This window comes from Aotus nancymaae, unplaced genomic scaffold (genome assembly GCF_030222135.1).
Source record: "Aotus nancymaae isolate 86718 unplaced genomic scaffold, 86718_ANA_hifiasm-v0.15.2.pri h1tg000020l, whole genome shotgun sequence".
NCBI classification, from domain to species: domain Eukaryota; kingdom Metazoa; phylum Chordata; class Mammalia; order Primates; family Aotidae; genus Aotus; species Aotus nancymaae.
The window spans coordinates 70541821-70566234 of record NW_026988432.1 but is presented as its reverse complement, the minus strand read 5'-3'; the positions used below and the strand labels follow the sequence as shown (position 1 = coordinate 70566234).

Genomic DNA, 24414 nt, shown 5'->3' with positions numbered 1-24414 from the left:
AAAGGACCAGTGCTCCCAGTTGACAGGAAATCAGGGAGATCTTAAGCCCGAGGCTTCAGATGAAAGTGAAGGAGCTCTGTTTAATCTAATGGAAGGGCCACTGGACTGAAAGAGACTGGGCTCAATTGCCCCCAAAGGGCCATGGTCAGAATGACAGTGGGGGGCAAGGACATTAACTTCCTCATCAACACAGGTGCTGAATATTCAGTGGTAACCACCCCTGTAGCCCCCTATCGAAGGAACAACCAATATCATTGAAGCTACTGGGGTGTCAGAAAAAGTCTTTTTGTTTGCCTCGGACTTGTGAGGTGGGGGGTCATGAGGTAATGCACCAGTTCTTATATATGCCTGATTGCCTTTTGCCCCTGCTAGGAAGGAATCTGCTCAGTAAGCTACGGGCAACCGTCACCTTCACTGAGAGTGACACGTTCAGTGCCCTGGGAGCCCCTGCTTTGAGTTATCTCACCTTTCTTTCTCAGCTCACTGCAACCTCTGCCTCCTGGGTTCAAGTGATTCTCCTGCCTCAGCCTTCTGAGTAGCTGGAAACACAGGTGCATGCCACCATGCCCGGCTAATTTTTTGTATTTTTAGTAGAGATAGGGTTTCACCATGTTAGCCAGGATGGTCTCGATTGCCCGACCTCGTAATCTACTCACCATGGCCTCCCAAAGTGCTGGGATTACAGGTATGAGCCACCACACTCGACCCTGTCTCACCTTCCTGAACCAAACCAATGCATTTCTTAAATGTGTTTGATTTATGTCTCGTGCCTTCCTAAAATACATAAAACCAAGATGTACCCCAACCTCCTTGAGCACATGTTCTCAGGACCTCCTGAGGGCTGCGTCACAGCCTATGGTCACTCAGATTTGGCTAAGAATAAATATCTTCAAATATTTTACAGAGTTTGACTCTTTTTGTCAACAATACGTAGGTGTGGATTTTTGGGGATTGGTCCTGCCTGGTGTTCTGCGAGCTTCATGGATAGGTGGTTTGATGCCTGTCATTAATTTTGGAAAATTCTCAGCCATTATTACTTCAAATTTTTCTCTTTTTCTTTTCCTTCCAGTGTTTCTGTTGTTCACATGTATACCTTTAATAACTGTCTCACAGTTCTTGGATATTCCATTCCATTTTTTTAAGTCTATGTTTTCTCTTTGTTTTGCAGTATGGGAAGTGTCTGTTGACATATCATAAGTCACTGGTTCTTTTCTTGGCCGTGTTCAGTCTGACCATGGGCCCAAAAAACGCATTCTTCATTTCTGTCACAGTATTTTTTTTTACTTCTGCCATTTCCTTTTTAAAAAAAAAAAACAAAAAAAACTTTTATTTTAGATTCTGGGTGTACACATGCAGGTTTGTTGCATGGCTATATCACACTCAGATTGTGAGCATAGTCATTACCAGGGGAGTTTTCAACCCATGCCCTCTCACTGCCTCCCTCTCTAGTGGTCATCGGTGTGTTGATTGTTCCATGTTTATGTCCGTGTGGGCTCAATGTTTAGCTCTCACTTATAAGTGAGAACATGCATATTTGGTTTTCTGTTCCTGTATTAATTTGCTAAGAATTAAGCAGTTTAGAAATTTCTCAAAGAACTTAAAACAGAGCTACTATTTGACCCAGCAATCCCATTTCTGGGCATATACCCAAAGAAAAATAGATCACTATACCAAAAAGACATATACATGCAAATGTTCATCACCGTTCTGTTCACAGCAGCAAATACATGGAATCAACCTAGGTGCCTATCAATGGTGGATTGGCTAAAGGAAATATGTTACATGTGCATCATGGAATACTATGCAATCATAAAAAAGAATGAAATCATACCTTTGCAGCAATATGGACGGAACTTTTGATTGTTTTTGTAGTTTCCACCTCTCTAATTAAATTACTCACCTGTCCTCCTGTTCCCCTCCTTTTTCCAGTAAAGCCTTAGCATGTTAATCATAGTTGCTTAAAATCTTTATCTCCCCATCCCATGACTTCACCCTGTACTCTTTGACCAATCAAGCATTCCTACACCTTGGCCCACTATTCTTCCAAACCCATTAAAATCCCTAGCCTCAAAACTCCTTGGGGAGCTGAATTTGAGATGTCCTCCCACCTCTTCACTCAGCTGCCTTACAATTAAACCCATTCCTCTGCTGCAACCCAATGTTCGGTATATTGAGCAGCCATGCACCCTGGAACAAAGTGGGAGGATCCCTTAAGCCCAGGAGTTCAAAACCATCCCGGGCAACATAGCAAGACACCATCTCTATTAAAAAAAATTAAATTAACCTGTTACAGTTACATTTCTTCCCATTTCTGGCTTCAGCTTTGGCTTCTGCTCAAGGCTAGCTTGTGATTCTTGGTATCTGCCAGTCTGTCCAGTTTGTGGGGTGGCCATTTCCCCTGTGACTCCCTGAAGGACCTAAGAAGAGTTGCTGATCTTGTTTGTTCAGCTTTTTTCTTGTTGTGAAAATGGGAGTGACAACATCCATGCTTGTACACGCTGGATTCGAAACTGGATGTCCATCCCTTCAATTTTCCATTCTGTGTAATCTCAACAAAAACAATGTCTTGCTGCAAGTCTATCAATGCTTGAATACCTTTCCTGCTTGCCAACACCTCAGAAAGAAGTGCCCAGAAATTTTTCCAAACTTGATTTTCCCTCTCTTTCCATGTATATGCTCAGATAGGAGACAAGCAGTTAGATGAAAGCTCAGCAATCAGGCCGTTCGCAGCCACAAGTCCTCCCCATTCCTGCTCAGTCACACACAAGAAAGGAATTCTTAGAGCTGGGCACAGTGGTTCACACCTGCAATCCCAGCACTTTAGGGCCAAAGTGGGAGGATCCCTTAAGCCCAGGAGTTCAAGACCGTCCTGGACAACATAGCAAGACATCATCTCTATTTTAAAAAATTAAATATTAAAGAAAGGGGAAAAGAGAAAGAAATGAATTCCTGAGACACTTAATAGTCACTTCTGTCGTCCTGTGAGTTCTTTCTAAAAAGTCCAGTGTTTGAGAAAATTAGGCATAAATAGGTCCTATTTCAGCTGCAAACCGAAAGAAGTTAAATTTTCCTCTTTAGAATCTAAGCCCTGGAGACACCACTTAAGCATTTCTTTTTGTCCCCTTGTAACCTCAGAGAAATTTGGCTTGGGATTTAGGGAGGAAATGAAAGAAATTATATACGTATAAATAATCCTTAGAAATACGGATATGGTAGCTGAGCATGGTGGTACATACCTGTGGTCCCAACTACTTGACAGGCTGAGGTGGGAAGATTGCTTAAGCCCAGGAGATGGAGGCTGGAGTGAGCTACAATCATGCCTTTCAATAGACACTGCACTCCATCTAGGACAACATAGTGAGACCTTGTGTTTAAAAATAGGTATGATATAAATGTATCTATATGCACGTGTGATAGATGCATTTGGGCAGGAAACAACAGCGAAGGGAGGAGAGGTAGAGGTCTGGAGAGTGAATGTGAGCTGGTGGCAACGTGATGAGAGTGGATCTCCTAACCTTTCCTTCACTGCAAGACAGATGTCTACCCTTCTCTGCATCCCTGCCCTGATTCCTTGCCCTGCATGGGTGCTCTACCCCTCCATCTGAAGCCTTGCCCAGGGTTTTACTCTAATAGTGGAGAGTGTGGACCTCAATCCAGTTATTGAAGAACAATCAGATGTAAATGAGAAGAGGAGGAATCCCCACCTGGGGAAGCAGATGCTCCTTCTCCTTCCAGGGGAGAGTAGCTCACAATGCAGGACAGCCAATGGGTTCTCCCTACATGGCCTTGAATCCCTATTGGAGGCTACAAGGACTTGGAGACCTAGGATCCATTTCCAACCGTCTGCATAGAGCCAAGAGAGGAATGGGCACCAAGGCAGTTGGACTCTAAGTGGCCAAGAGAGTTTGAGCTCAGCTGATGATGTTGTAAGACCGTTTTGCATACATACATCCTGAGCACCAAAGAAGATGAGCTCAGCAGAAGCATCTCCTGAAGTGCAGTCTGTACCCCAGCTGCATAAGACTTACCTAAGGGGCTTGTGACAAATACACACCAGAGCACCCTTAGGCTAGGCCAGAACCTCTGAGGGAGGAGGCCTGGGAATGTCAGTTTTTCATAATCTCCTGTTCTTAGGTACACTACAGTGTGAGAATATATATTGAGTACCTGTTAGATGCCAGCTACATATCTTCTAATATATAAAAGGAAGGAATGATTATCCCCATTTTAGGTGTAGAAGCTAAGGTTTGGTGGGATTCAATAATGTGCCCAAGGTCACAAGGCTAGGAAATGGTCGTCCTAGGATTCTACAAGACCCATTCCAAAGCCACATGTGAAGAAACAAGCAGATTTTAATAAAGAAAATGTCAAAGGAGATGCACTGGGAATCTAAACTTCGGATCTAGCTCTTCTCCCTGAAGTCTTTCCAGTCTTTGCTACTCTGAACAATCTGTTTTATTTATTTGTTTGTTTGTTTTTTTATTTTGAGACAGAGTTTCACTCTTTGTTGCCCAGGCTAGAGTGCAGTGGCATGATCTCCGCCTCCCAGGTTCAAGCAATTCTCCTGCCTCAGCCTCCCAAGTAGCTGGGATAACAAGCGCAGGCCACCAAGCCTGGCTAATTTTTTTTGTAATTTTAGTGGAGACGGGGTTTCACTATGTTGGTCAGGCTGGTCTCCAACTTGTGACCTCAGGTGATCCGCCCACCTCGGCCTCCCAAATTGCTCAGATTACAGGCATGAGCCACTGTGCCCATCCTGAATAATCTAATTGTAAATGGAATGTCACATATCTCAAAGAAGTAAGGGCAGCAACCTCCATGTATAAATAGTTCTTGTTTGGTGGATGGAGGTTAAAACGGCATGCCCTTCTCCAGTTGAACTTGTAAGTGTGCTGTGGAGTAAAAGACTATGAGTTACACCAGTCCAATAATGTAGCATCTTGACATGAATTTCTATTTTCAGAAGATAGAGATTAAGGGGACGCTATTTCCAGAGTGGGTAAGAAGGGAGTAATATTTTTAAAATGTTTCCTAATATTAAAACCTCCTCATATTGGGAATAATTTCAGAATATCTGTTTCATAGATGTTCTCTAAGAAGTCGTAGGTAGCCGTGAGTTATGACACTATTTCTGTATTTGGCCTCCTCCATGAATGTGTCGATTTCAGCGCTCATCCAGCTCCTGTGCGCAGCTCGGGGCTGGGTTTCCCGATTAACGCAACTGTGAGGAAGAGCCACTTTGTTCTCAGGCAGTTTACAGTGAAATGAAGCAGAAAGAGAGAAGCCCAGAATGAAAATCATGTAACCCATAATGTAGCAAAAGAGAAGTACGAATGACTACAGGAGTCGGGGAAGGAAACCACCCGCAGCCTTAGCAGGCAGCGTTCCCATTCCTGAGGCCTGCGGGCCCCGGGGTGCTGGCGCTCTGGAGAAAGTCTGCAGGCCCAGGCCTGCCTACAGGGACCTCAGGCTCCACCAGAGCCAAGGCTGGACCAACTCAGGGAGCAGCCGCAGGCCACACCCAGCTTCTCTCGGGCCTCCTCCACGTGGCCTCCTGGGGCCTCTAGCGGGGATACAATGTGAAATAAGCACTGTAGAGAATAGGGAATCCACCACCTCAAGCATTTCTCCTTTGAGTTACAAACAATCCAATTATACTCTGTAAAGTTGATTTTTGTTTATTTTGTTGTTGCTCCCTTGTCCAGGCTTGGAGTGCAGTGGCGTGATCTTGGCTCACTGCAACCTCTGCCTCCTGGGTTTAAGCAGTTCTCCTGCCTCAGCCTCCAGAGTTGCTGGGACTACAGGCACATGCCACCACACCTGGCTAATTTTTTTGGATTTTTAGTAGAGACGGGGTTTCACTGTGTTAGCCAGGACGGTCTCGATCTCTTGACTTAGTGATCTGTCTGCTTCGGCCTCCCAAGGTGCTGGGATTACAGGCCTGAGCCAGGGTGCCCAGCCCTGCTTTTTTATTTTGAGACATTCTGTCTTCCAGGCTGGAGTAGATGGCATGATCTCGGCTCACTGCAACCTCCATCTCCCAGGTTCAAGCAACTCTCCTACCTCAGCCTCCCGAGTAGCTGGGATTACAGCCACACGCCACCATACTCGGCTAATTTTTGTAATTTTAGTAGAAATGGGGTTTCACCATATTGGCCAGGCTGGTCTCGAACTTATGACCTTAGATGATCCACCTGCCTTAGCCTCCAAAAGTGCTGGGATTACAGGTGTGAGGCACTGCACCCGGCCTCTTTAACTTATTTTAAAATGTACAGTTATTATTGACTACAGTCACCCTATTGTGCTGTCAATGGTAGGTCTTAATCATTCCCTTCCTCTCTTCTTCATTAGCAGAACTCCAGTTTTATTCATGCAGCACAGCTCTTTCAAAAGTCTTAGTGACAGAGGAAAAGAGAGGACTGAATGAGGATGAGAGGGTGGTGGTGGCCAAGGTCTGTGGCTGCAGATGGTGAGGGTAAGAAGTTGTTGGTTTTGGGTTCATTGCTTTGATCAAGAAGGGTTCTGATATCAGAAAGAGCCAGTAAGGAGGGAAAAATTAGAGGAGAGAGGAAGACTGACAGCCTTACCTAGTATAACCTATCTGGAGAAATTTAGGTGGGTTCTCTACCAAGCTGATGCAGGCGGCTTTCTTTCCGTAAGAATGATGTCCCATTTTTTTTTTTCCTTTTTTACCCCTTACTGCTTCTGTCTAATTCAGAGGCTCCCTGGTGAACTCTCAATGAACTTGGAAGTCCTGGGCTCATGTTCAGATTCACTCTCTCACAGCTTCATTTTCTCGAAACTGAGACCCTGAGCAATTCAACCAGGGCCCAGGAGGACATATGTCCTGTGACTGGAAAACAATGGGTCCTGGCCTTTGGCCATTGTCTGGTTTTCTGACAGAAACCCCCTCTTTCCCTTGTGGGGAAATAGCTTCCCTGTACTGCCCTGACCCTTTTAAAAAATGCCATCTGCTCATATTGGTATTATTAAAACACATTTACATAGCTTCAAGGAACTAGATCTTCAGAACACATAGAGCCTGTGCTAGTTAACTGGACAGTGTCCAAGTAACTAATATAAGTATTCCCCCATTCCTCACCTTTTGGACAATGTAATGCTTTAAATATGTTGAGTATTTCCTGCCCCCAAAGTAAGCTGCATGCTGCCAGGAGATTCCATGAAGGTTCATGAGAACTTGGGCGAGGAGAGATATATGGATAATAGGAATTTATTTTCATTTTGACTAGACATATGAAATACTTCTCACTCCTATGGTAGATAAAAATTTCCTAGAGTCTTGAAAACTCATGTGTGCAAGGAGGCTTCTCTGTTCAAACATTCCAAAATCTTTTTAAAATTCAAAACAGAAATGGACTGACTTACATAGCATAGACAGCTCCATGGAAATGGCAGAAAGTTTGACTTAGGAAAACACATTTTTCCTCCCAGAATCCACCATTTTCTCCTACCAGTCTCAGTCTGTGCAGTCAGCAGCAAGGGAGAAAATGAGTCAGGGCAGCCATACTGTGCATGCAGTTGTAACCAACACAAAACAAATTTAGAGGAAATGTATACCACGTGCTCCAGGGAGAAATCTTGGCACCTCAAGGGAGCAGCTGAAGTGCGGTGGCTGGGCCCACAGGCACTCAGCCGGAGCTTGCAGCAGCGCCCTCTACCGGCCCTGGAGGACCCTGGTGCCTCAGCCTCGCAGGCGCGTCAGACTGCAGCGGCCTCCAGCTGCAGTACAGTGGGGGCTCCCACACCGCAGCCAGGCTTGCATAATCGTCTCTGTTCCACCCTCTTGTTTCTTTCACATGGCCTAGGGGCCTTTCTACCTTTCTTCCTGGGAATGGCTGCAACTCTGCGCCCAGTTTTCACTGATCCCACTTCCACACCCTCATGGGGACACCCCGACCCCCTCCAGAAATCAAGCAGAAAGGCCAGTCAGTCACCCTCACTGTGGCAAACAGCACACCGGTTTGGGGGATCAGGGGACAGAAGAGGTGACTGGAGAGAAAGCAGTGGCTCTCGACTTGGGGGACGGTCATACCCCGTTGAAGAATTTTTTTAAAACAAATAATCTGAACATTTCTCCCTGGAGGAAGATAGCACGTGATGCACTCAGCAAGTGTGTGCCGGCCACCTGGGCACTGTTCTAGGCAATCCGGATACAGCAGTAAAATAAACAAGATCCCATTGTCACAAAATTCACACTAGCAGGGAGACCATTGGCGATGCCATGTGAATAAACCTCAGAAGAAGCTGAAGCAGGAGCAAGAGGAGGGGATGGAGGGGGTGGGAGGGGGCTGTGAGGAAATCTTGATGAAGAAAGTGGGCCAGGGCCCCGCAGAGGACGGCCTATTCAAAGAAACTCTGCTTGCAATAGGATGAGGGGCCCCACCCAGGGGAAGTTTCTCCAGGGACCCACAGCTTAAGGACCTCTCTTTTAGGAAAGCTCTCAAACATTTCCTTGTAGTTTATCCGTCCAGAGAGCTCTTATTCTTATTCATTTGTCAAGTATTTATTAAATGCCAAATAAAAATGCCAGGGACTGGACACACCCTAAATAAAACATACCCCTCCCCAACTCCATCAAAGAACACAAGTCTGATGAGAAAGACTACAAATAAACAAAAACAAAACACACTGTCGACAAAAAGAGTCAAACTCCATAAAATATTTGAAGAGATTTATTCTGATCCAAATACAAGTGACCACAGGCCATGAGGAGATCCTGAGAACATATATCCAAGGTTAGGGAGTCATGAGATGTCAGATACATTTAAGGTACACATTGGTTGGGTCCAGAAAGGTGGAACAACTCAACCTGGGTGAGAGGACTTCCAGATTATAAGTAGATTTAAAATTTTTCTAATTAGCAATTGGTTAATTGGTTATCAATAGAAAGGAATATCTGGGTTGTGATAAAGAGATTCTAGAGATCAAAGTTCTATCACGCAGATGAAGTCTCCAGGCAGTAGACTTCAGAGAAAATAGATTCTGTAAATGTTTCTTATCAGACTTAAGGTCTGTGTGGATGTTCAGTGCTGGTTGCTTTTTCCTGAAATCCAGAAGGGAGGCAGGTAGAATGAGGCATGTCAGAACCCCACTTCCTGCCATGAAAGGCTGGCCTGCACCAGCCTTTCAGGTTAAATTTTAGAGTGTCCTGGCCAACGAGGGAGTCCATTTAGATGGTTGCAGGGGGTCTTTGAGTTTCATTTTTGGTCTACATCCAGTAGATCAAAAAATGCACTTGAAATTTAACATTCATTTATGATGAAAACTTTTAGAAAGCAAGAAATAGAAAATAACCTCCTTGTTCTCATAAATGATATTTACAAAAACTCTGAAGTGGATGTCTCATGTAATGGTGAAAGGTAGAATGCAACCTTATCAAATGCTTTCTTGACAATTCTACACAGCATTGTACTGTGCACTCTATACATAATAAGATAATAAAAAGAAAAATTAGAAAAAATAAAGGTTGTATTATTCACAGCATATGATTTGATATGTAGAAAAGCCAACAAATCTGCAGGTGAATTTTTAGAATTAATAAATGAGTTTAGTAAAGCTTGCTGGATGAAAGGTCAAAATAAAAATAGACGTATTTCTATGTATCATTAACAAATAGAAAATAAAAGCTTTTAAAAGATACTATTGGCAATGATTCCACTACACAGACACCACAAGAGTTAAAATGAAAATGACTGACAATGCCAAGTGTTGACAAGGAAGTAATGCAACAAGAACTTCTATACAGCACCAGTGAATGTGCACATTGGTCCAATCACTGAAGTGGAATATACAATACTCAACAGTCAGGCAGTTTTACTGCTAAGAGTGCACCAAACAGAATGCACACTGTGGGCTGGTCAGGGTGGCTCATGCCTGTAATCCCAGCACTTTGGGAGGCCAAGGCGGGCAGATCGCCTGAAGTCAGAAGTTCAAGACCAGCCTGGCCAACACAGCGAAACCTGTCTCTACTAAAAATACCAAATTAGCCGGGTGTGGTGGCGCACATCTATAATCCCAGCTACTCAAGAGGCTAAGGCAGGAGAATCACCTGAACCCAGGAGGCAGAGGTTGTGCTGAGCTGAGATCATGCCACTGCACTCCAGCCTCAGTGACAAAGCAAGACTCCATCTCCAAAAAAAAAAAAAAAAAAGAATGCGCACTGTACATATATATACAAGAATGATCATGGCAGCATTACTTGTAATAAGTAAGAAAATGAAAATACACCCTTGGTATCCCTGGGGGATTAGTTCCAGGATCTCCAAGAACACCAAAATCTGCAGATGCTCAAGTCTCATATAAAGTCACATAGTACTTGCATATAACCCATGCACATTTTCCTGTATATTTTAAGTCATCTCTAGATTACTTATAATATCCAATACAATGTAAATGTCACACGCATAGTTGTTATAATGTGTTTTTTTAATTTGTATTTTTGTGTTGTTATTTTTTCCATCCTTGGTTGGTTGAATTTGCTGAGCCTGTGGATGTGGGGTGCCCATGGTAACCCAAATATCTGTCAACACTAGAATAGATAAAAATTGTGGTATATTAATTCAATGGTATGTTAAATCAGAAAAGGAATAAAATATAGCTGCAGCACAACAATATGGATGAATCTCACAATCATAATATTAGACAAAAGAAGCCAAACTCAAAAGAATACACACCATATGGTTCTATTTATCTGAAGTTCCTAACCAGGGAAAACTAAGTTATGGCGTTAGAAGTCAGAATAGAGTAACTTTTGGCAGAAAGACAATAGTGGTTGTGGGAGTGCATGAGGGAGGCTTCTGGAAGCTAATAGCGTTCTATTTCTTGATGGGGTGATTATATGGGTGTGTTCTCTTCTTGGTGATTCATTGAGTTACACGTGACACTCCAATGCATTTGATGGTCTGTGATGTGATAGAATCTCACACTGGTTCGTTTAGCTTTAAACATCCATCCCCTCACAGTCATGGCATGGTGGCTGCAGTTTGAGAGCCGCTTGGAACGCTGTCAGAAACCAACCTAGCGCAAGCTTTGTGCTTGGCCAGGCGTGGTGGCTCATGCTTGTAATCCTGGCACTTTAGGAGGCTGAAGCAGGAGAACTATTTCAGCCCTGGAAGTCAAGGCAGCAGTGAGCTGGTTTGCTTTTTGGAGTCATAGAAATGTTCTAAAATTGAGGCTGGTGAAGAGTTCACAAGTCTGTATGCACAGATTAAACTAAAACCCATTGAATTTTATACTTTAAATGGGTGAACTATATGACATGAATTATATTTCAATAAAGCTGTTATATGAAAAAAGAGAATTGCAGTGGCTATACTTGTGTCAGACAAAAGACTTTAAGACAAATATTGTTACTAGAGACAAAGAAGACATTTTACAATAATAAAAGTGCTAATTATTGGAACAACACAAACACTTAATTTTAAACACTTAATATGCTAACAGCAGAGGCCCCAAATTACATGACACAAAACAGAAATAAAGGGAGAAATACACAATTCAACAATAATAGTAGCTGGGCATGGTGGCTCACACCTATAATCCCATCACTTTGGGAGGTTGAGGCAGGCAGATTACAAGGTCAGGAGTCTGAGACCAGCCTGGGCAATATAGTGAAACCCCATCTCTACTAAAAATACAAAAAATAGCCAGGTGTGGTGGTGGACACCTGTAATCCCAGCTACTTGGGAGGCTGAAGCTTGAACCCAGGAGGCTGAGGTTGCAGTGAGCCGAGATCATACCATTTCACTCCAGCCTGGGCTACACAGCAAGATTCCGTCTCAAAAAAACAAAAGTACAATAATAGTTGGAGGTAGCCACCAGGCGCAATGGCTCATGCCTGTAATCCCAGTACTTTAAGAGGCCAAGGTGGGTGGATCACTTGAGCCCGGGAGTTCAAGACCAGCCTGGGCAACATGGTGTAATCCCATTTCTACAAAAAATACAAAAAATTAGCTGGGCTCGGTGGTGTGCATCTGTAGTCTCAGCTACTTGGGAGACTGAGGTGGGAGGACCATCTGAGCCCAGGAGGCTGAGACTGCAGTCTGCCATGATTACACCACTGCATTCCAGCCTGGGGGACAGAGTGAGACCCTGTCTTCAAAAAAAATCAAAAAAGAAAACAGTAGGAGGCTTCCATACCCCAATTCCAATAATGGATAGATCAACTAGGAAGAAGATTAACAAGGAAGTAGAAGACTTGAACACTATAAACTGTCTAGACCTTTCAGGTGTGGTGGCTTAAGCCTGTAATCCCAGCACTTTGGGAGGCTGAGGCGGATGGATCACAAAGTCAGGAGTTCGAGACGAGCCTGACCAACATGGTGAAACCCTGTCTCTACTAAAAAAACAAAAATTAGCCAGGCTTAGTGGCACACACCTGTAATCCCAGCTATTTAGGAAGCAGAGGCAGGAGAATTGCTTGAACCTAGGAGGTGGAGGTTACAGTGAGCCAAAATTGTGCCACTGCACTCCAGCCTGGGCCATAGAGTGAGACTCCATCTCAAACAAACAAACAAACAAACAAACAAAAAACCTGTCTAGACCTAGACCTAACACGCATATTCAGAACATGTCACACAATAATAGCAGAATACACAGCTTTTTAAGTGCACATGGAACATTTTCCAGAAAGATCATATGTTATGCTATAAAACAAGCCTTAAAAAATTTAAGAGCATTTTAATCATGCAAAGTATATGGCCCAAATACAATAGAATAAAATTAGATATTGATCACAGAAGAAATCCTGGGAAATTTATAGATATATGAAAATTAAACAATACACCCTTCAGCCAATGGGTAAAAGGATGAATCAAACGGATATTAGAAAATACTTTTAGATTAATAAAAGCAAAAACAATGCATATGAAAATTTATGTGATACAGTAAAAGCAGTACTCAGAATAATGAAAGTCATAAGTATAAATGCCTATATTAAAAAAGAAAGATCCCAAATCAATAACCTGACTTTACACCTTAAGGAATTAGAGAAATAGCAAACAAAACCAAAAATAAGCAGAAAGAAAATAATGAGGTAATAGTAAAGGCTAGAAGGACAAGAAATGAATGGAGACTAGACAAACAACAGAGAAGATCAATGAAAGCAAAAGTTGGCTCTTTAAAAAGATCAATGAAATTGGCAAACTTTTAGGTAGACTGACCAAGGGGAAAAGAAAAAAGATTTAAGTTACTAAAATTAGTATGAAAGAGAGGGACATCACTACCAACCTTGCAGAAATGAAAATGATGCATAAGGCAATACTATGAACAACACATATCAAAATATTAGATAGCCTTGATGAAATAGACAAATTCCTGCAAAGACACAAATTACTGAGATTGACATGAGAAGAAATAGAATAGTGTGGGAAGTAGAAAAGTTCCTTTTTAAAGTTTCATTTCTTGTTAGAGAATAAGTGTGTGAGCAGTACGGTGGCCATGGAAGTCGGAATCCACTAAGGAGTGTGTAACAACTCACCTGCCGAATCAACCAGCCCTGAAAATGGATGGTGTTGGAGCATCGGGTTCATACCTGGCCGTCGCTGGCAGTCGAGAGTGGATGGGAGTGGCGGCGTGGGTGGCGGTAGCGGTGGTGGGGTATTTCCATAGAAATTCAAACCATCATCAGAGATTATTACAAACAACTCTACTCACATAAACTAGTAAACCTGGAAGAAATGGATAAATTCCTGGACACTTGTATCCTCCAAAGCCTAAACCAGGAAGAAATTGAAACCTTGAATAGACCAATAACAAGGTCTGAAGTTGAGGCAGCAATTAAGAGCCTACTACCCAAAAAAAGCCCAGGTCCAGATGGGTTTCACAGCCGAATTCAAAGGGGAGCTGGTACCATTCCTTCTGAAACTATTCCAAACAATCCAAAAAGAGGGAATCCTTCCCAAATCATTTTATGAGACCAACATCATCCTGATACCAAAACGTGGCAGAGACTCTGCAAAAAAGAAAACTTCAGGCCAATATCCATGATGAACATAGATGCAAAAATCTTCAATAAAATAATGGCAAACTGATTGCAACAGCACATCAAAAAGCTTATCCACCATGATCAAGCAGGAGAATCACTTGAACCCAGGAGGCAGAAGTTTCAGTGAGCTGAGATTGCATCATACTTAATGATGAGAATGAATGCTTTTCCCCAAAGCTCAAGAAAAAGTTGTTTTCCATTCCTTGTAACTTGAAGCATAATAAGCAATATGCTAATACAGTTGTCTTTCTGTATTCATGGGAATTGGTTCCAGGACTTCCCATGGATATTCAAGTCCCTGATGTAAAATGGTACAGTATTTGCATATAACCTATGTACATCCTCCTGTATACTATTCCCTGATGTAAAATGGTACAGTATTTGCATATAACCTATGTACATCCTCCTGTATACTATAAATCATCTCTAGATGCCTTATAATACCTAATACAATGTGACTATTTTATAAATATTTGTTATAATCTATTGTTTAGGGTATAATGACAAGAAAAAGAAGTCTCTGATGCAACCATCATTTTTTCCCCAAATATTTTTGATCAACAATTGGTTGACTCTACAGATGCATAACCCATGGATATGAAGGGCTGATTATATAGTTGTTTCCAGAGGCTGATTCATAGCCTTAAAGAAGGTAATATTTATACAAAATAGATTAAAATCACTGAATTGAGCATACATTTCAAAAAGCTAGAAAAAACTAAACAGCTTTGAAAAAGTATGGGTAAGGAATAGATTCTAAAAAGCAAGTAAAGACATAGAATTAACCTAGGTAGGGGGGATCCCAAGATGGCCGAATAAGAGGCAGCTCTGGAAAGTAGCTCCCAGCGAGAGAGACGCAGAAGCCGAGTGGTCTCCACAATTCCAAACGAGGTATCAGGTTCATTTTGTGGGTCTGGTTGAACAGTGGGTATAAACCAAATAGGACAAGTTGAGGCAAGGCAGGGCACTGCCCCACCTAGGAGGTGCATGCAACCAACCAGAGGACTGGGGGATCTTCCCCTCTGGGACTTCGGTTCAGATACAGCGCTCCACCCAAGCCATCTACAACTCACAGAACAGGAGATCTTCGCTAGGCTGGAAAGCCTCAGTGAGCTGCCTGAACAGGGCAGAACAGCAACTTCAGCCGGTCCCAGGGCCATCAGCATAGATCTAGGCTGAAGCACTGGCTGACTCGAAAGCCAGAAAACCGGCTGGACCGAGCCACCCACCCCCCAGTAAGAAGGGGATCTGAACGCAGGGAAACAGCCCAAATGGAAGGACAGGTTCCCCCTGCGTTTCGTAAAGCCCAACAGGCTAAACAAAAACTCTCACTCCAGAGTTACGCACCCAGAACATCAGTTAGAGAGTGACCAGGAACGATCGAGCTCGGCAGGTGGAAGGGAAGCCACCATTTGCAGAAGCCAGCCTAATTTTCCTGAGTCAATAAAAGACACAGCAGCTCCATGGAACCTGTGGCAGCCCAGCAGCGCCTCTGCAGGCAGAGAAAGGAAAAGCCACCTCTCCAAGCAGCTACCTGAGATCAAAACTATACAAATCCAAGAGATGGCAAGAAACCAGTGCAAGAAGAATAAAACCATCAAAAACCAGAACATCTCTCCCCCACCACAAGATCACAACTCCTCACCAGCAAGGGAACAAAGCAGGATGGAGAATGAATTTGACGAATTGACAAAAGCAGGCTTCAGAAGATGGGTAATAACAAACTTCTCTGAGTTAAAGGAACATGTTCTATCCCAATGCAAAGAAACTAAAAACCTTGAAAATAGGTTAGATGAAATGCTGACTAGAACAACCAGCTTAGAGAAGAAAGCTGGTTGTTTTAAAGGACTTAAAGGACTTGATGGAGCTGAAAAACATAGCACAAGAACTTCATGAAGCATACACAAGTTTCAATAGCTGAATAGATCAATAGCCAAATAGATCAGGCAGAAGAAAGGATATCAGAGATTGAAGATCAACTCAATGAAATAAAACAAGAAGGCAAGAAAAGAGAACAAAGAGTGGAAAGATATGAACAAAGCCTTCAAGAAATATGGGATTATGTGAAAACACCTAATCTACACCTGATCAGTGTACCAGAAGATGACAGGGAGAATGAATCCAAGCTGGAAAACACTCTTCAGGATATTATCCAGGAGAACTTCCCCAACCTAGCAAAGCAGGCCAACCTTCAAATACAGGAAATACAGAGAACACCATAACAATACTCCTCTAGAAGAGCAACTCCAAGGCACGTAATTGTCAGGTTCACTAGGGTTGAAATGAAGGAAAAAATACTAAGGGCAGCAAGAAAGAAAGGTCAGGCCACCCACAAAGGGAAGGAAGCACATCAGACTCACAGTGAATCTCTCGGCAGAAACCCTACAAGCCAGAAGACAGTGGGGGCCAATATTCAACATCCTTAAAGAAAAGAAATTTTTTTTTTCTTTTTTTTTTTGAGTTAAATAATAGTTTTTTTTATTCTGTCATCGATGTGCATTTGATTTTAAGAAGACACTGTTTACATCAGGTAACCACAAAGCAGATTTACATACAACCATCAATTGCCAAAAAACAAAGTTTCTTTAACCATAAAAAAAAAATAAGGAATGTAGTACTTTTAGAAGGTAAAGCTAGTAAGTTTACAGAAGTACAAAACACCAAAACACTTTAAGCAAAAACACTTTCGTTTTTAAGAAAAAGGTATGACTTCTGGTTTCCTGTTCTTGGCATAAATTTTAACTCTTCCCAGTGGAACCAAAACCTCCTGAACCCCTTTCGGTGTCATCCAAAGCTTGAACTTCTTCTATTTCTGGGTAAAAAATCCGTTCACAAATGAGCTGTGCAATTCGATCACCTTTTTTGACTTCAAACTTTTCTTTGCCAAAATTAAACAGTACAACACCAACATTTCCTCTACAATCTTCATCTATGACACCAGCTCTTACATCAATAAAGTGTTTTGCAGCCAAGCCAGACCGTGAAGCTACTCTTCCATAACACCCACAAGGAAGCACTATCTGTATGTCTGTTTTCACAAGAGCTTTCTCCATAGGTGGTATTGTGTAATCATAGGCACTGTACAGGTCATAGCCCGCGGCCCATGTGGAGCCCCGCATGGGGGCCGTGGCATGCTCGGAGAGCCTGGCAAAGTGGAGCTGCATGCCGCCCTCCTCCGCAGGCCTGGCCTGCTTGCTGGGTGAAACGGCAGGTGTCTCTTCAGAGCAGGGCATGGCAGAGCCAGAAGGTGAGCGAGGAAAGCATCCAGGAAAAAAGAGAACGTTAAGATAAGCAGGGTCACAAGGAACCCACCCAAACCAAAATTTTCAGAAAAGAACTTTCAACCCAGAATTTTATATCCAGCCAAACTAAGATTCATAAGTGATGGAGAAAGGAAATCCTTTAAGGACAAGCAATTGCTGAGAGATTTTGTCACTACCAGACCTGCTTTACAAGAGCTCCTGAAGGAAGCACTAAACACAGAAAGGAAAAACCAGTACCAGCCACTGCAAAAAAGAACCAAATGGTAAAGACCAATGATGCAATGAAGAAATTATGCCAACCAAAGGGCAAAACAACCAAATTAAAAAACAACCAGCGATAAAATGACAGGATCAAATTCACACATAACAATATTAATATTAAATGTAAACGGACTAAATGCCCCAATCGAAAGACACAGACTGACAAATTGGATAAAAAGCCTAGAATCTTCAGTGTGCTGTATTCAGGAGACCCATCTCACATGCAAAGATACACATAGACTCAAAATAAAGGGATGGAAGAAGATTTACCAAGCAAATGGAGAGCAAAAAAATGCAGGCGTGGCAATCCTAGTCTCTGATAAAATGGACTTTAAACCAACAAAAGTCAAAAGAGACAAAGAAGGACATTACACAATGGTAAAAGGATCAATACAACAAGAAGAGCTAACTATTCTAAATATATATGCACCCAATACAGGAGCACCCAGATACATAAAGCAAGTCCTTAACAACCTACAAAGAGACTTAGACTCCTGCACAATAATAGTTGGAGACTTTAACACTCCACTGTCAATATTAGACAGATCAACAAGACAGAAAATCAACAAGGAAATCCAGGACTTGAATGCAGATCTGGACCAAGTGAATTTAATAGATACTTACAGAACTCTTAACCCAAAATCCACAGAATATACATTCTCCTCAGCACCACATCATATTTACTCTAAACTTGACCACATAATTGGAAGTAAATCACTCCTCAGTGTAAGGTCTGTTTTCGCTGAAGACGAAACAGAGAAACTGAGGCCAGCACGAAAATAATCCAATGCAAGGGAATTTATTCAGCCTCCCGGATGAGGTTCTGCGGTCCAGACAGGAAGGGCCGGAGAAGTCGCCCGGACTCCTCTCAGGCACGGGGTTTTATAGGGAGTGGAGGCATCCAATTGGCTGTGGCCAAGGTAGGTGGGACAAAATGGAGGGGAGTGGGACCCGGATGGAAGGTAGTGGGGCCTGGATGGTATCAGGTAAGTCCTGATGGGGCTTTTTTCCCCGGGCTCCCGGCAGGGGGAGGAGGTGTGTCTGAGCTCCCGGCGAGGGGAGGAGGCGTGTCCGAACTCTCCACGACGCGGCCAACCTTACACTCAGCAAATGCAAAAGAATGGAAATCATAACAAACAGTCGCTCAGACCACAGTGCAATCAAGTTAGAACTCAGGATTAAGAAACTAATTCAAAACTGCACAACTTGATGGAAAATGGACAACTGACTCCTGAATGTAAACTGGATAAACAATGAAATATAGGCAGAAATAAAGATGTTCTTCAAAACCAATGAGAACAAAGATACAACATACCAGAATCTTTGGGACACATTTAAAGAAGTGTCTAGAGGGAAATTCATAGCAATAAATGCCCATATGAGGAGCAAAGAAAGGTCTAAAATTAACACCCTATCATCAAAATTGAAAGAGTTAGAGGAGCAAGATGAAAAAAACTCAAAAGCTAGCAGAAGACAAGAAATAACTAAGATCAGAGCAGAACTGAAGGGGATAGAGACACAAAAAAACCCCTCAAAAAATCAACAAATCCAGGAGCTGGTTTTTTTTGAAAAGATCAACATAATAGATAGACCATCAGCCAGACTAATAAAAAAAAGAAAAGAGACAAGAATCAAATAGATGCAATAAAAAACAATAAAGTGGACATCACCACCGATTCCACAGAAATACAAATTACCATCAGAGATTACTACAAACACCTCCATGTACACAAACCAGTAAATCTGGAAGAAATGGATAAATTCCTGGACACTTGCATTCTCCCAAGACTACAGGAAGAAGTGGAATCCCTGAATGGACCAATAACAAAGGCTGAAGTTAAGGCAGCAATTAACAGCCTACCAACTAAAAAAAGCCCAGGTCCAGACGAGTTTACAGCCAAATTCTACCAGCCGTACAAAAAGTAGTTTGTACCATTCCTTCTGAATCTATTCCAAACAATACAAAAAGAGGGAATCCTCCCCAACTCAGTTTATGAGACCAACATCATCCTAATACCAAAACCGGGCAGAGACACAACTAAAAAAGAAAACTTCAGGCCAATATCCATGATGAACATCAATGCAAAAATCTTCAATAAAATACTGGCAAACAGAATGCAATAGCAAATCAAAAAGCTTACTCATCCCAGGGATGCAAGACTTCATCCCAGGGATGCAAGGCTGGTTCAACATACGCAAGTCTATAAATGTAATCCATCACACAAAAGAACCAAAGACAAAAACCACATGATTATCTCAATAGATGCAGAGAAGGCCTTCAACAAAATTCAACAGCGCTTTATGCTAAAAATGCTCAATAAACTAGGTATCAAGGGTACGTATCACAAAATAATAAAACCTATCTATGACAAACCAACAGCCAATATCATACTGAATGGGAAAAAACTGGAAACATTCCCTTGAAATCTGGCACTAGACAAGGATGCCCTCTCTCACCACTCCTATTCAATATAGTGTTGGAAGTTGCAGCCAGAGCAATCAGGCAAGAAAAAGAAATAAAGTGTACTCAATTAGGAAAGGAGGAAGTCAAATTATCTCTTTTTGCAGATGACATGATTGTAGAAGACCTTATTATCTCAGCCCAAAATCTCCTGAAACTGATAAGCAACTTCAGCAAAGTCTCAGGATACAAAATCAATATGCAGAAATCACAAGCATTTCTATATACCAATAACAGACTTAAAGAGAGCCAAATCATGAGCAAACTCCCATTCACAATTGCTACAAAGAGAATAAAATACATAGGAATACAACTAACAAAGAATGTAAAGGACCTCTTCAAGGAGAACTACAAACCACTGCTCAATGAAATAAAAGAGGACCCAAACAGATGGAAAAACATTCCATGCTCATGGTTGGGAAGAATCAATATCGTGAAAATGGTTATACTGCCCAAAGTTATTTACAGATTCAATGCTATCCCCATCAAGCTACCAATGACCTTCTTCACAGACCTGGAAAAAACCATCTTAAACTTCATATGGAACGAAAAGAGAGCCTGCATAGCCAAGACAATCCTAAGCAAAAAAAAAAAAAAAAAGTCACTACCTAATTTCAAACTATAGTACAAGGCTACAGTAATCAAAACAGCATAGTACTGGTACCAAAACAGAGATATAGACCAATGGAACAGAACAGAGGCCCTGGAGGCAACACCACACATCTACAACCATCTGATCTTTGACAAACCTGACAAAAACAAGCAATTGAGAAAACTGGCTAGCCATGTGCAGAAAGCTGAAACTGGACACCTTCCTGACACCTTACACTAAAATTAACTCCAGATGGATTAAAGATTTAAACATAAGACCTGACACCATAAAAACCCTAAAAGAAAATCTAGGCAAAACCATTCAGGACATAGGCATAGGCAAGGACTTCATGGCTAAAACATCAAAAGCATTGGCAACAAAAGCCAAAATAGAAAAATAAGACCTAATCAAACTCCACAGCTTCCGCACAGCAAAAGAAACAATCATTAGAGTGAATCGGCAACCAACAGAATGGGAAAAAATTTTTGCAGTCTACTCATCTGACAAAGGACTAATATCCAGAATCTACAAAGAACTAAAACAGATTTACAACAAAAAAACAAACAAACCCATCCAAAAGTGGGCAAAGGATATGAACAGACACTTTACAAAAGAAGGCATATATGAGGCCAACAAACATATGAAAAAATGCTCATCATCACTGGTCATTAGAGAAATGCAAATCAAAACCACATTGAGATACCATCTCACACCAGTTAAAATGGTGATCATTAAAAAATCTGGAGACAACGGATGCTAGAGAGGATGTGGAGAAATAGGAACACTTTTACACTGTTGGTGGGAGTGCAAATTAGTGCAACCATTGTGGAAGACAGTATGGCGATTCCTCAAGGACCTAGAAATAGAAATTCCATTTGATCCAGCAATCCCATTACTGGGTATATATCCAAAGGATTATAAATCATTCTACTATAAGGACACATGCACACAAATGTTCATTGCAGCGCAGTTTACAATAGCAAAGACCTGGAACCAACCCAAATGCTCATCGATGATAGACTGGACAGGGAAAATGTGGCACATATACACCATGGAATATTATGTAGCCATCAAAAATGATGAGTTCGTGTCCTTTGTAGGGACATGGATGAATCTGGAAACCATCATTCTCAGCAAACTGACACAAGACCAGTAAACCGAGCACCACATGTTATCACTCATAGGTGGGTATTGAACAATTAGAACATGTGGACACAGGGAGGGGAGCATCACACACTGCGGTCAGTTGGGGGAGGCTAGGGGAGGGACAGCAGGGGATGGAGAGGTGGGGAGGGATAATGATGGGAGAAATACCAGATATAGGTGATGGGGGGATGAAAGCAGCAAACTACCTTGCCATGTATGTACCTATGCAAGAATCCTGCATGATCTGCACATGTATCCCAGAACCTAAAGTACAATAAAAAAAAAAAAAAAAAAAAAGAATTAATCTAGGTGCCTGTCAATGGTGGATTGGATAAAGAAAATGTGGTATATATATACCATGGAATACTATTGGTATTCCATAAAAATGAAATCATGTCCTTTGCAGCAACATGGATGTAGCTGGGAGCCATTACCCTAAGAGAATTAACGCAGAAACAGAAAACCAAATATTGCATGTTTTCACTTATAAATGGGAGCTAAACCTTAGGTACACACTGACATAAAGATAGGAACAGCAGAGACTGGGGATTCCAAAAGTAGGGAGGGAGGGCCAGGGCAAGGACTGAAAAACTACCTATTGGGTACAATGGTCACTCTCCGGGTGAGTCCTATGATTGCCTCAACTTATTGCCTAAGGAGTTCCCAGGATGTGGCACAGAGCTGAGAACACAGACAGTTTCCTTCAGTTGAAGAGCAGAGTTGGGAGCCCAGGCTGCTAGTTGGGCTAGTCAGCTAGCCAAGAGTCAGGCAGAGCTGGGAGTCAGAGTAGCTGGAGCACTCCAGGCATAGCACCAGAGAGGAGACTGCTGCACATGGAGAGAACTGTGGTAATCTCCAAGAGATTCCTCCGGAATCTGTGGCTGAAATATTCACATGTAGAAGAGCAAATGACTCAATACCTGAGAAAGAACCTTAGAAGCTGAGCACGGTGACTCATGCCTGTAATCCCAGCACTTTGGGAAGCCAATGCAAGTGGACCACTTGAGGTCAGGAGTTCAAGATCAGCCTGGCCAACATGGTGAAACTCAGTTTCTACAAAAAATACAAAAATTAGCCAGGCATGGTGATGTGCACCTATAATCTCAGTTACTTGGGAGGCTGAGGCTGGAGAATAGCTTGAACCCAGGGGGCAGAGGTTGCAGTAAGTTGACATCATGTCACTGCACTCCAGCCTGAATGACAGAGCGAGACTCTGTCTCAAAAAAACAAACAAGCACAAAAACCTTAGAAGCAGGATCCAAAAGATCAAACATTTTCCAAGTAACTTAACCAGCTTCAAACACAAAGCTCAAAAATTTAAAATATACACAGGAATACAAAAATATCTAGCACAGCAAAGTAAAATACAGAATGTCTGTCATCCAATTAAAGAATTATCACATACGTAATGAAGTACCAAAAATTAATAGAAACCAGTCCAGAATGACACAAATGATAGAATTAGTAGCCAAAGACACAGTTTTCATAAATTTAATCCACATGTTCAGAAGCTAGAGGTAAAAGTAAACATGTTAAGTAGAGATATGGAAGGTGTGTGTGTGCAGGGAGGAGTGAAATAAAAATGTAACTTCTAGACACAAAAACTAAAATGGCTGAAATGAGAAATATACTGAACAAATTAATGGAACCTTAGGAATTGCAGAAGAAAAGATTAGTGAGCTTGAAGACATAGCTACAGAAACTATCCAAAATGGTACATACATTTGTAGTTTAGAAAAAACTACAAATAAATTAACAGAACTTCAGTGAGATGTAAGACCATATCAATCCATCTAATGTATGTACAACTGGAGTCCCCAAAAGTGAGAAGCAAATGAGGAGACTGTAAAAATATTTAAAGAAATAATGGACAAATATTTTCTATATTTGATAAGACAATAAATTCACACATCCAAGAAGCTCAACGAACTTCAAATACAAGAAACATGAAGAAAACATTGCAATCAAACTGCTTTAAACTAGTGACAACACAAACATTCACATACCTTCAACACAAACACATGTGATGAAGGACCCTCAACAACTGTCAGGGGTTGCACACAGAAATCCAATTAATTGTGTTGAAACACAAAAGAATTTAATGACTGAAAAAAATTCAGCAGCCTCCAAACTGCTAATTTAGTGGATCTATATTTCTAAAATTTAGACCATCTCTGTATAGAATAGATGATAGACAGGATTGATTTAGTTTTAACTTGGCACCAACACATTTGGCTAATTTTTAAATTTTTTTAATAGAGATAGGATCTCACCATGTTGACCAGGCTGGTCTCAAACTGCTGGCCTTGGGCTATCCTCCATCCATGGACTCCCTAATTGCTGGGATTACAAGTGTGAGCCACCATGCCCAGTGGGGACATTGATTTTTTAAATCTATTTCTTAGCCACACTTTGTCAAAGTGGTTTTGTTTTTGCTAGCCTTTTGAAAATGAAGTCTCTGTTCAATGATTTTAATCTTTTTGTATAATTATTACATGTTTAAGGCTATAAACTAGCCTCTGAAACAGCTGTACAGTAAGTCCATCTTCCACATGCATGGATTCAACTAACCACAGATCAAAAATATTTATGAGGAAATAATGCATAATTGTATCTGTACTGAACACGCATGTACTGACTTTTTTCCCTGTCATTATTCCCTAAACAAAACAGTATAACAACTATT

At 41.7% G+C, this 24414-nt stretch overlaps 1 protein-coding gene across 1 annotated transcript; it reads right to left on the bottom strand.

The window, feature by feature from the left end:
- Nucleotides 1–16696: 16696 nt before the first annotated feature.
- Nucleotides 16697–17238, bottom strand: LOC105730970 (deoxyuridine 5'-triphosphate nucleotidohydrolase, mitochondrial-like). The gene has a single exon (XM_064379004.1). The coding sequence runs from the start codon at nt 17236–17238 to the stop codon at nt 16744–16746; it is 495 nt and encodes a 164-aa protein (XP_064235074.1). The 3' UTR covers nt 16697–16743.
- Between the last annotated feature and the right edge of the window lie 7176 nt (nt 17239–24414).

Coding starts and splice junctions, on each gene's coding strand:
- LOC105730970 (XM_064379004.1), bottom strand. CDS start 17,238: ATGCCCTGCTCTGAAGAGACACCTGCCGTTTCACCCAGCAAGCAGGCC.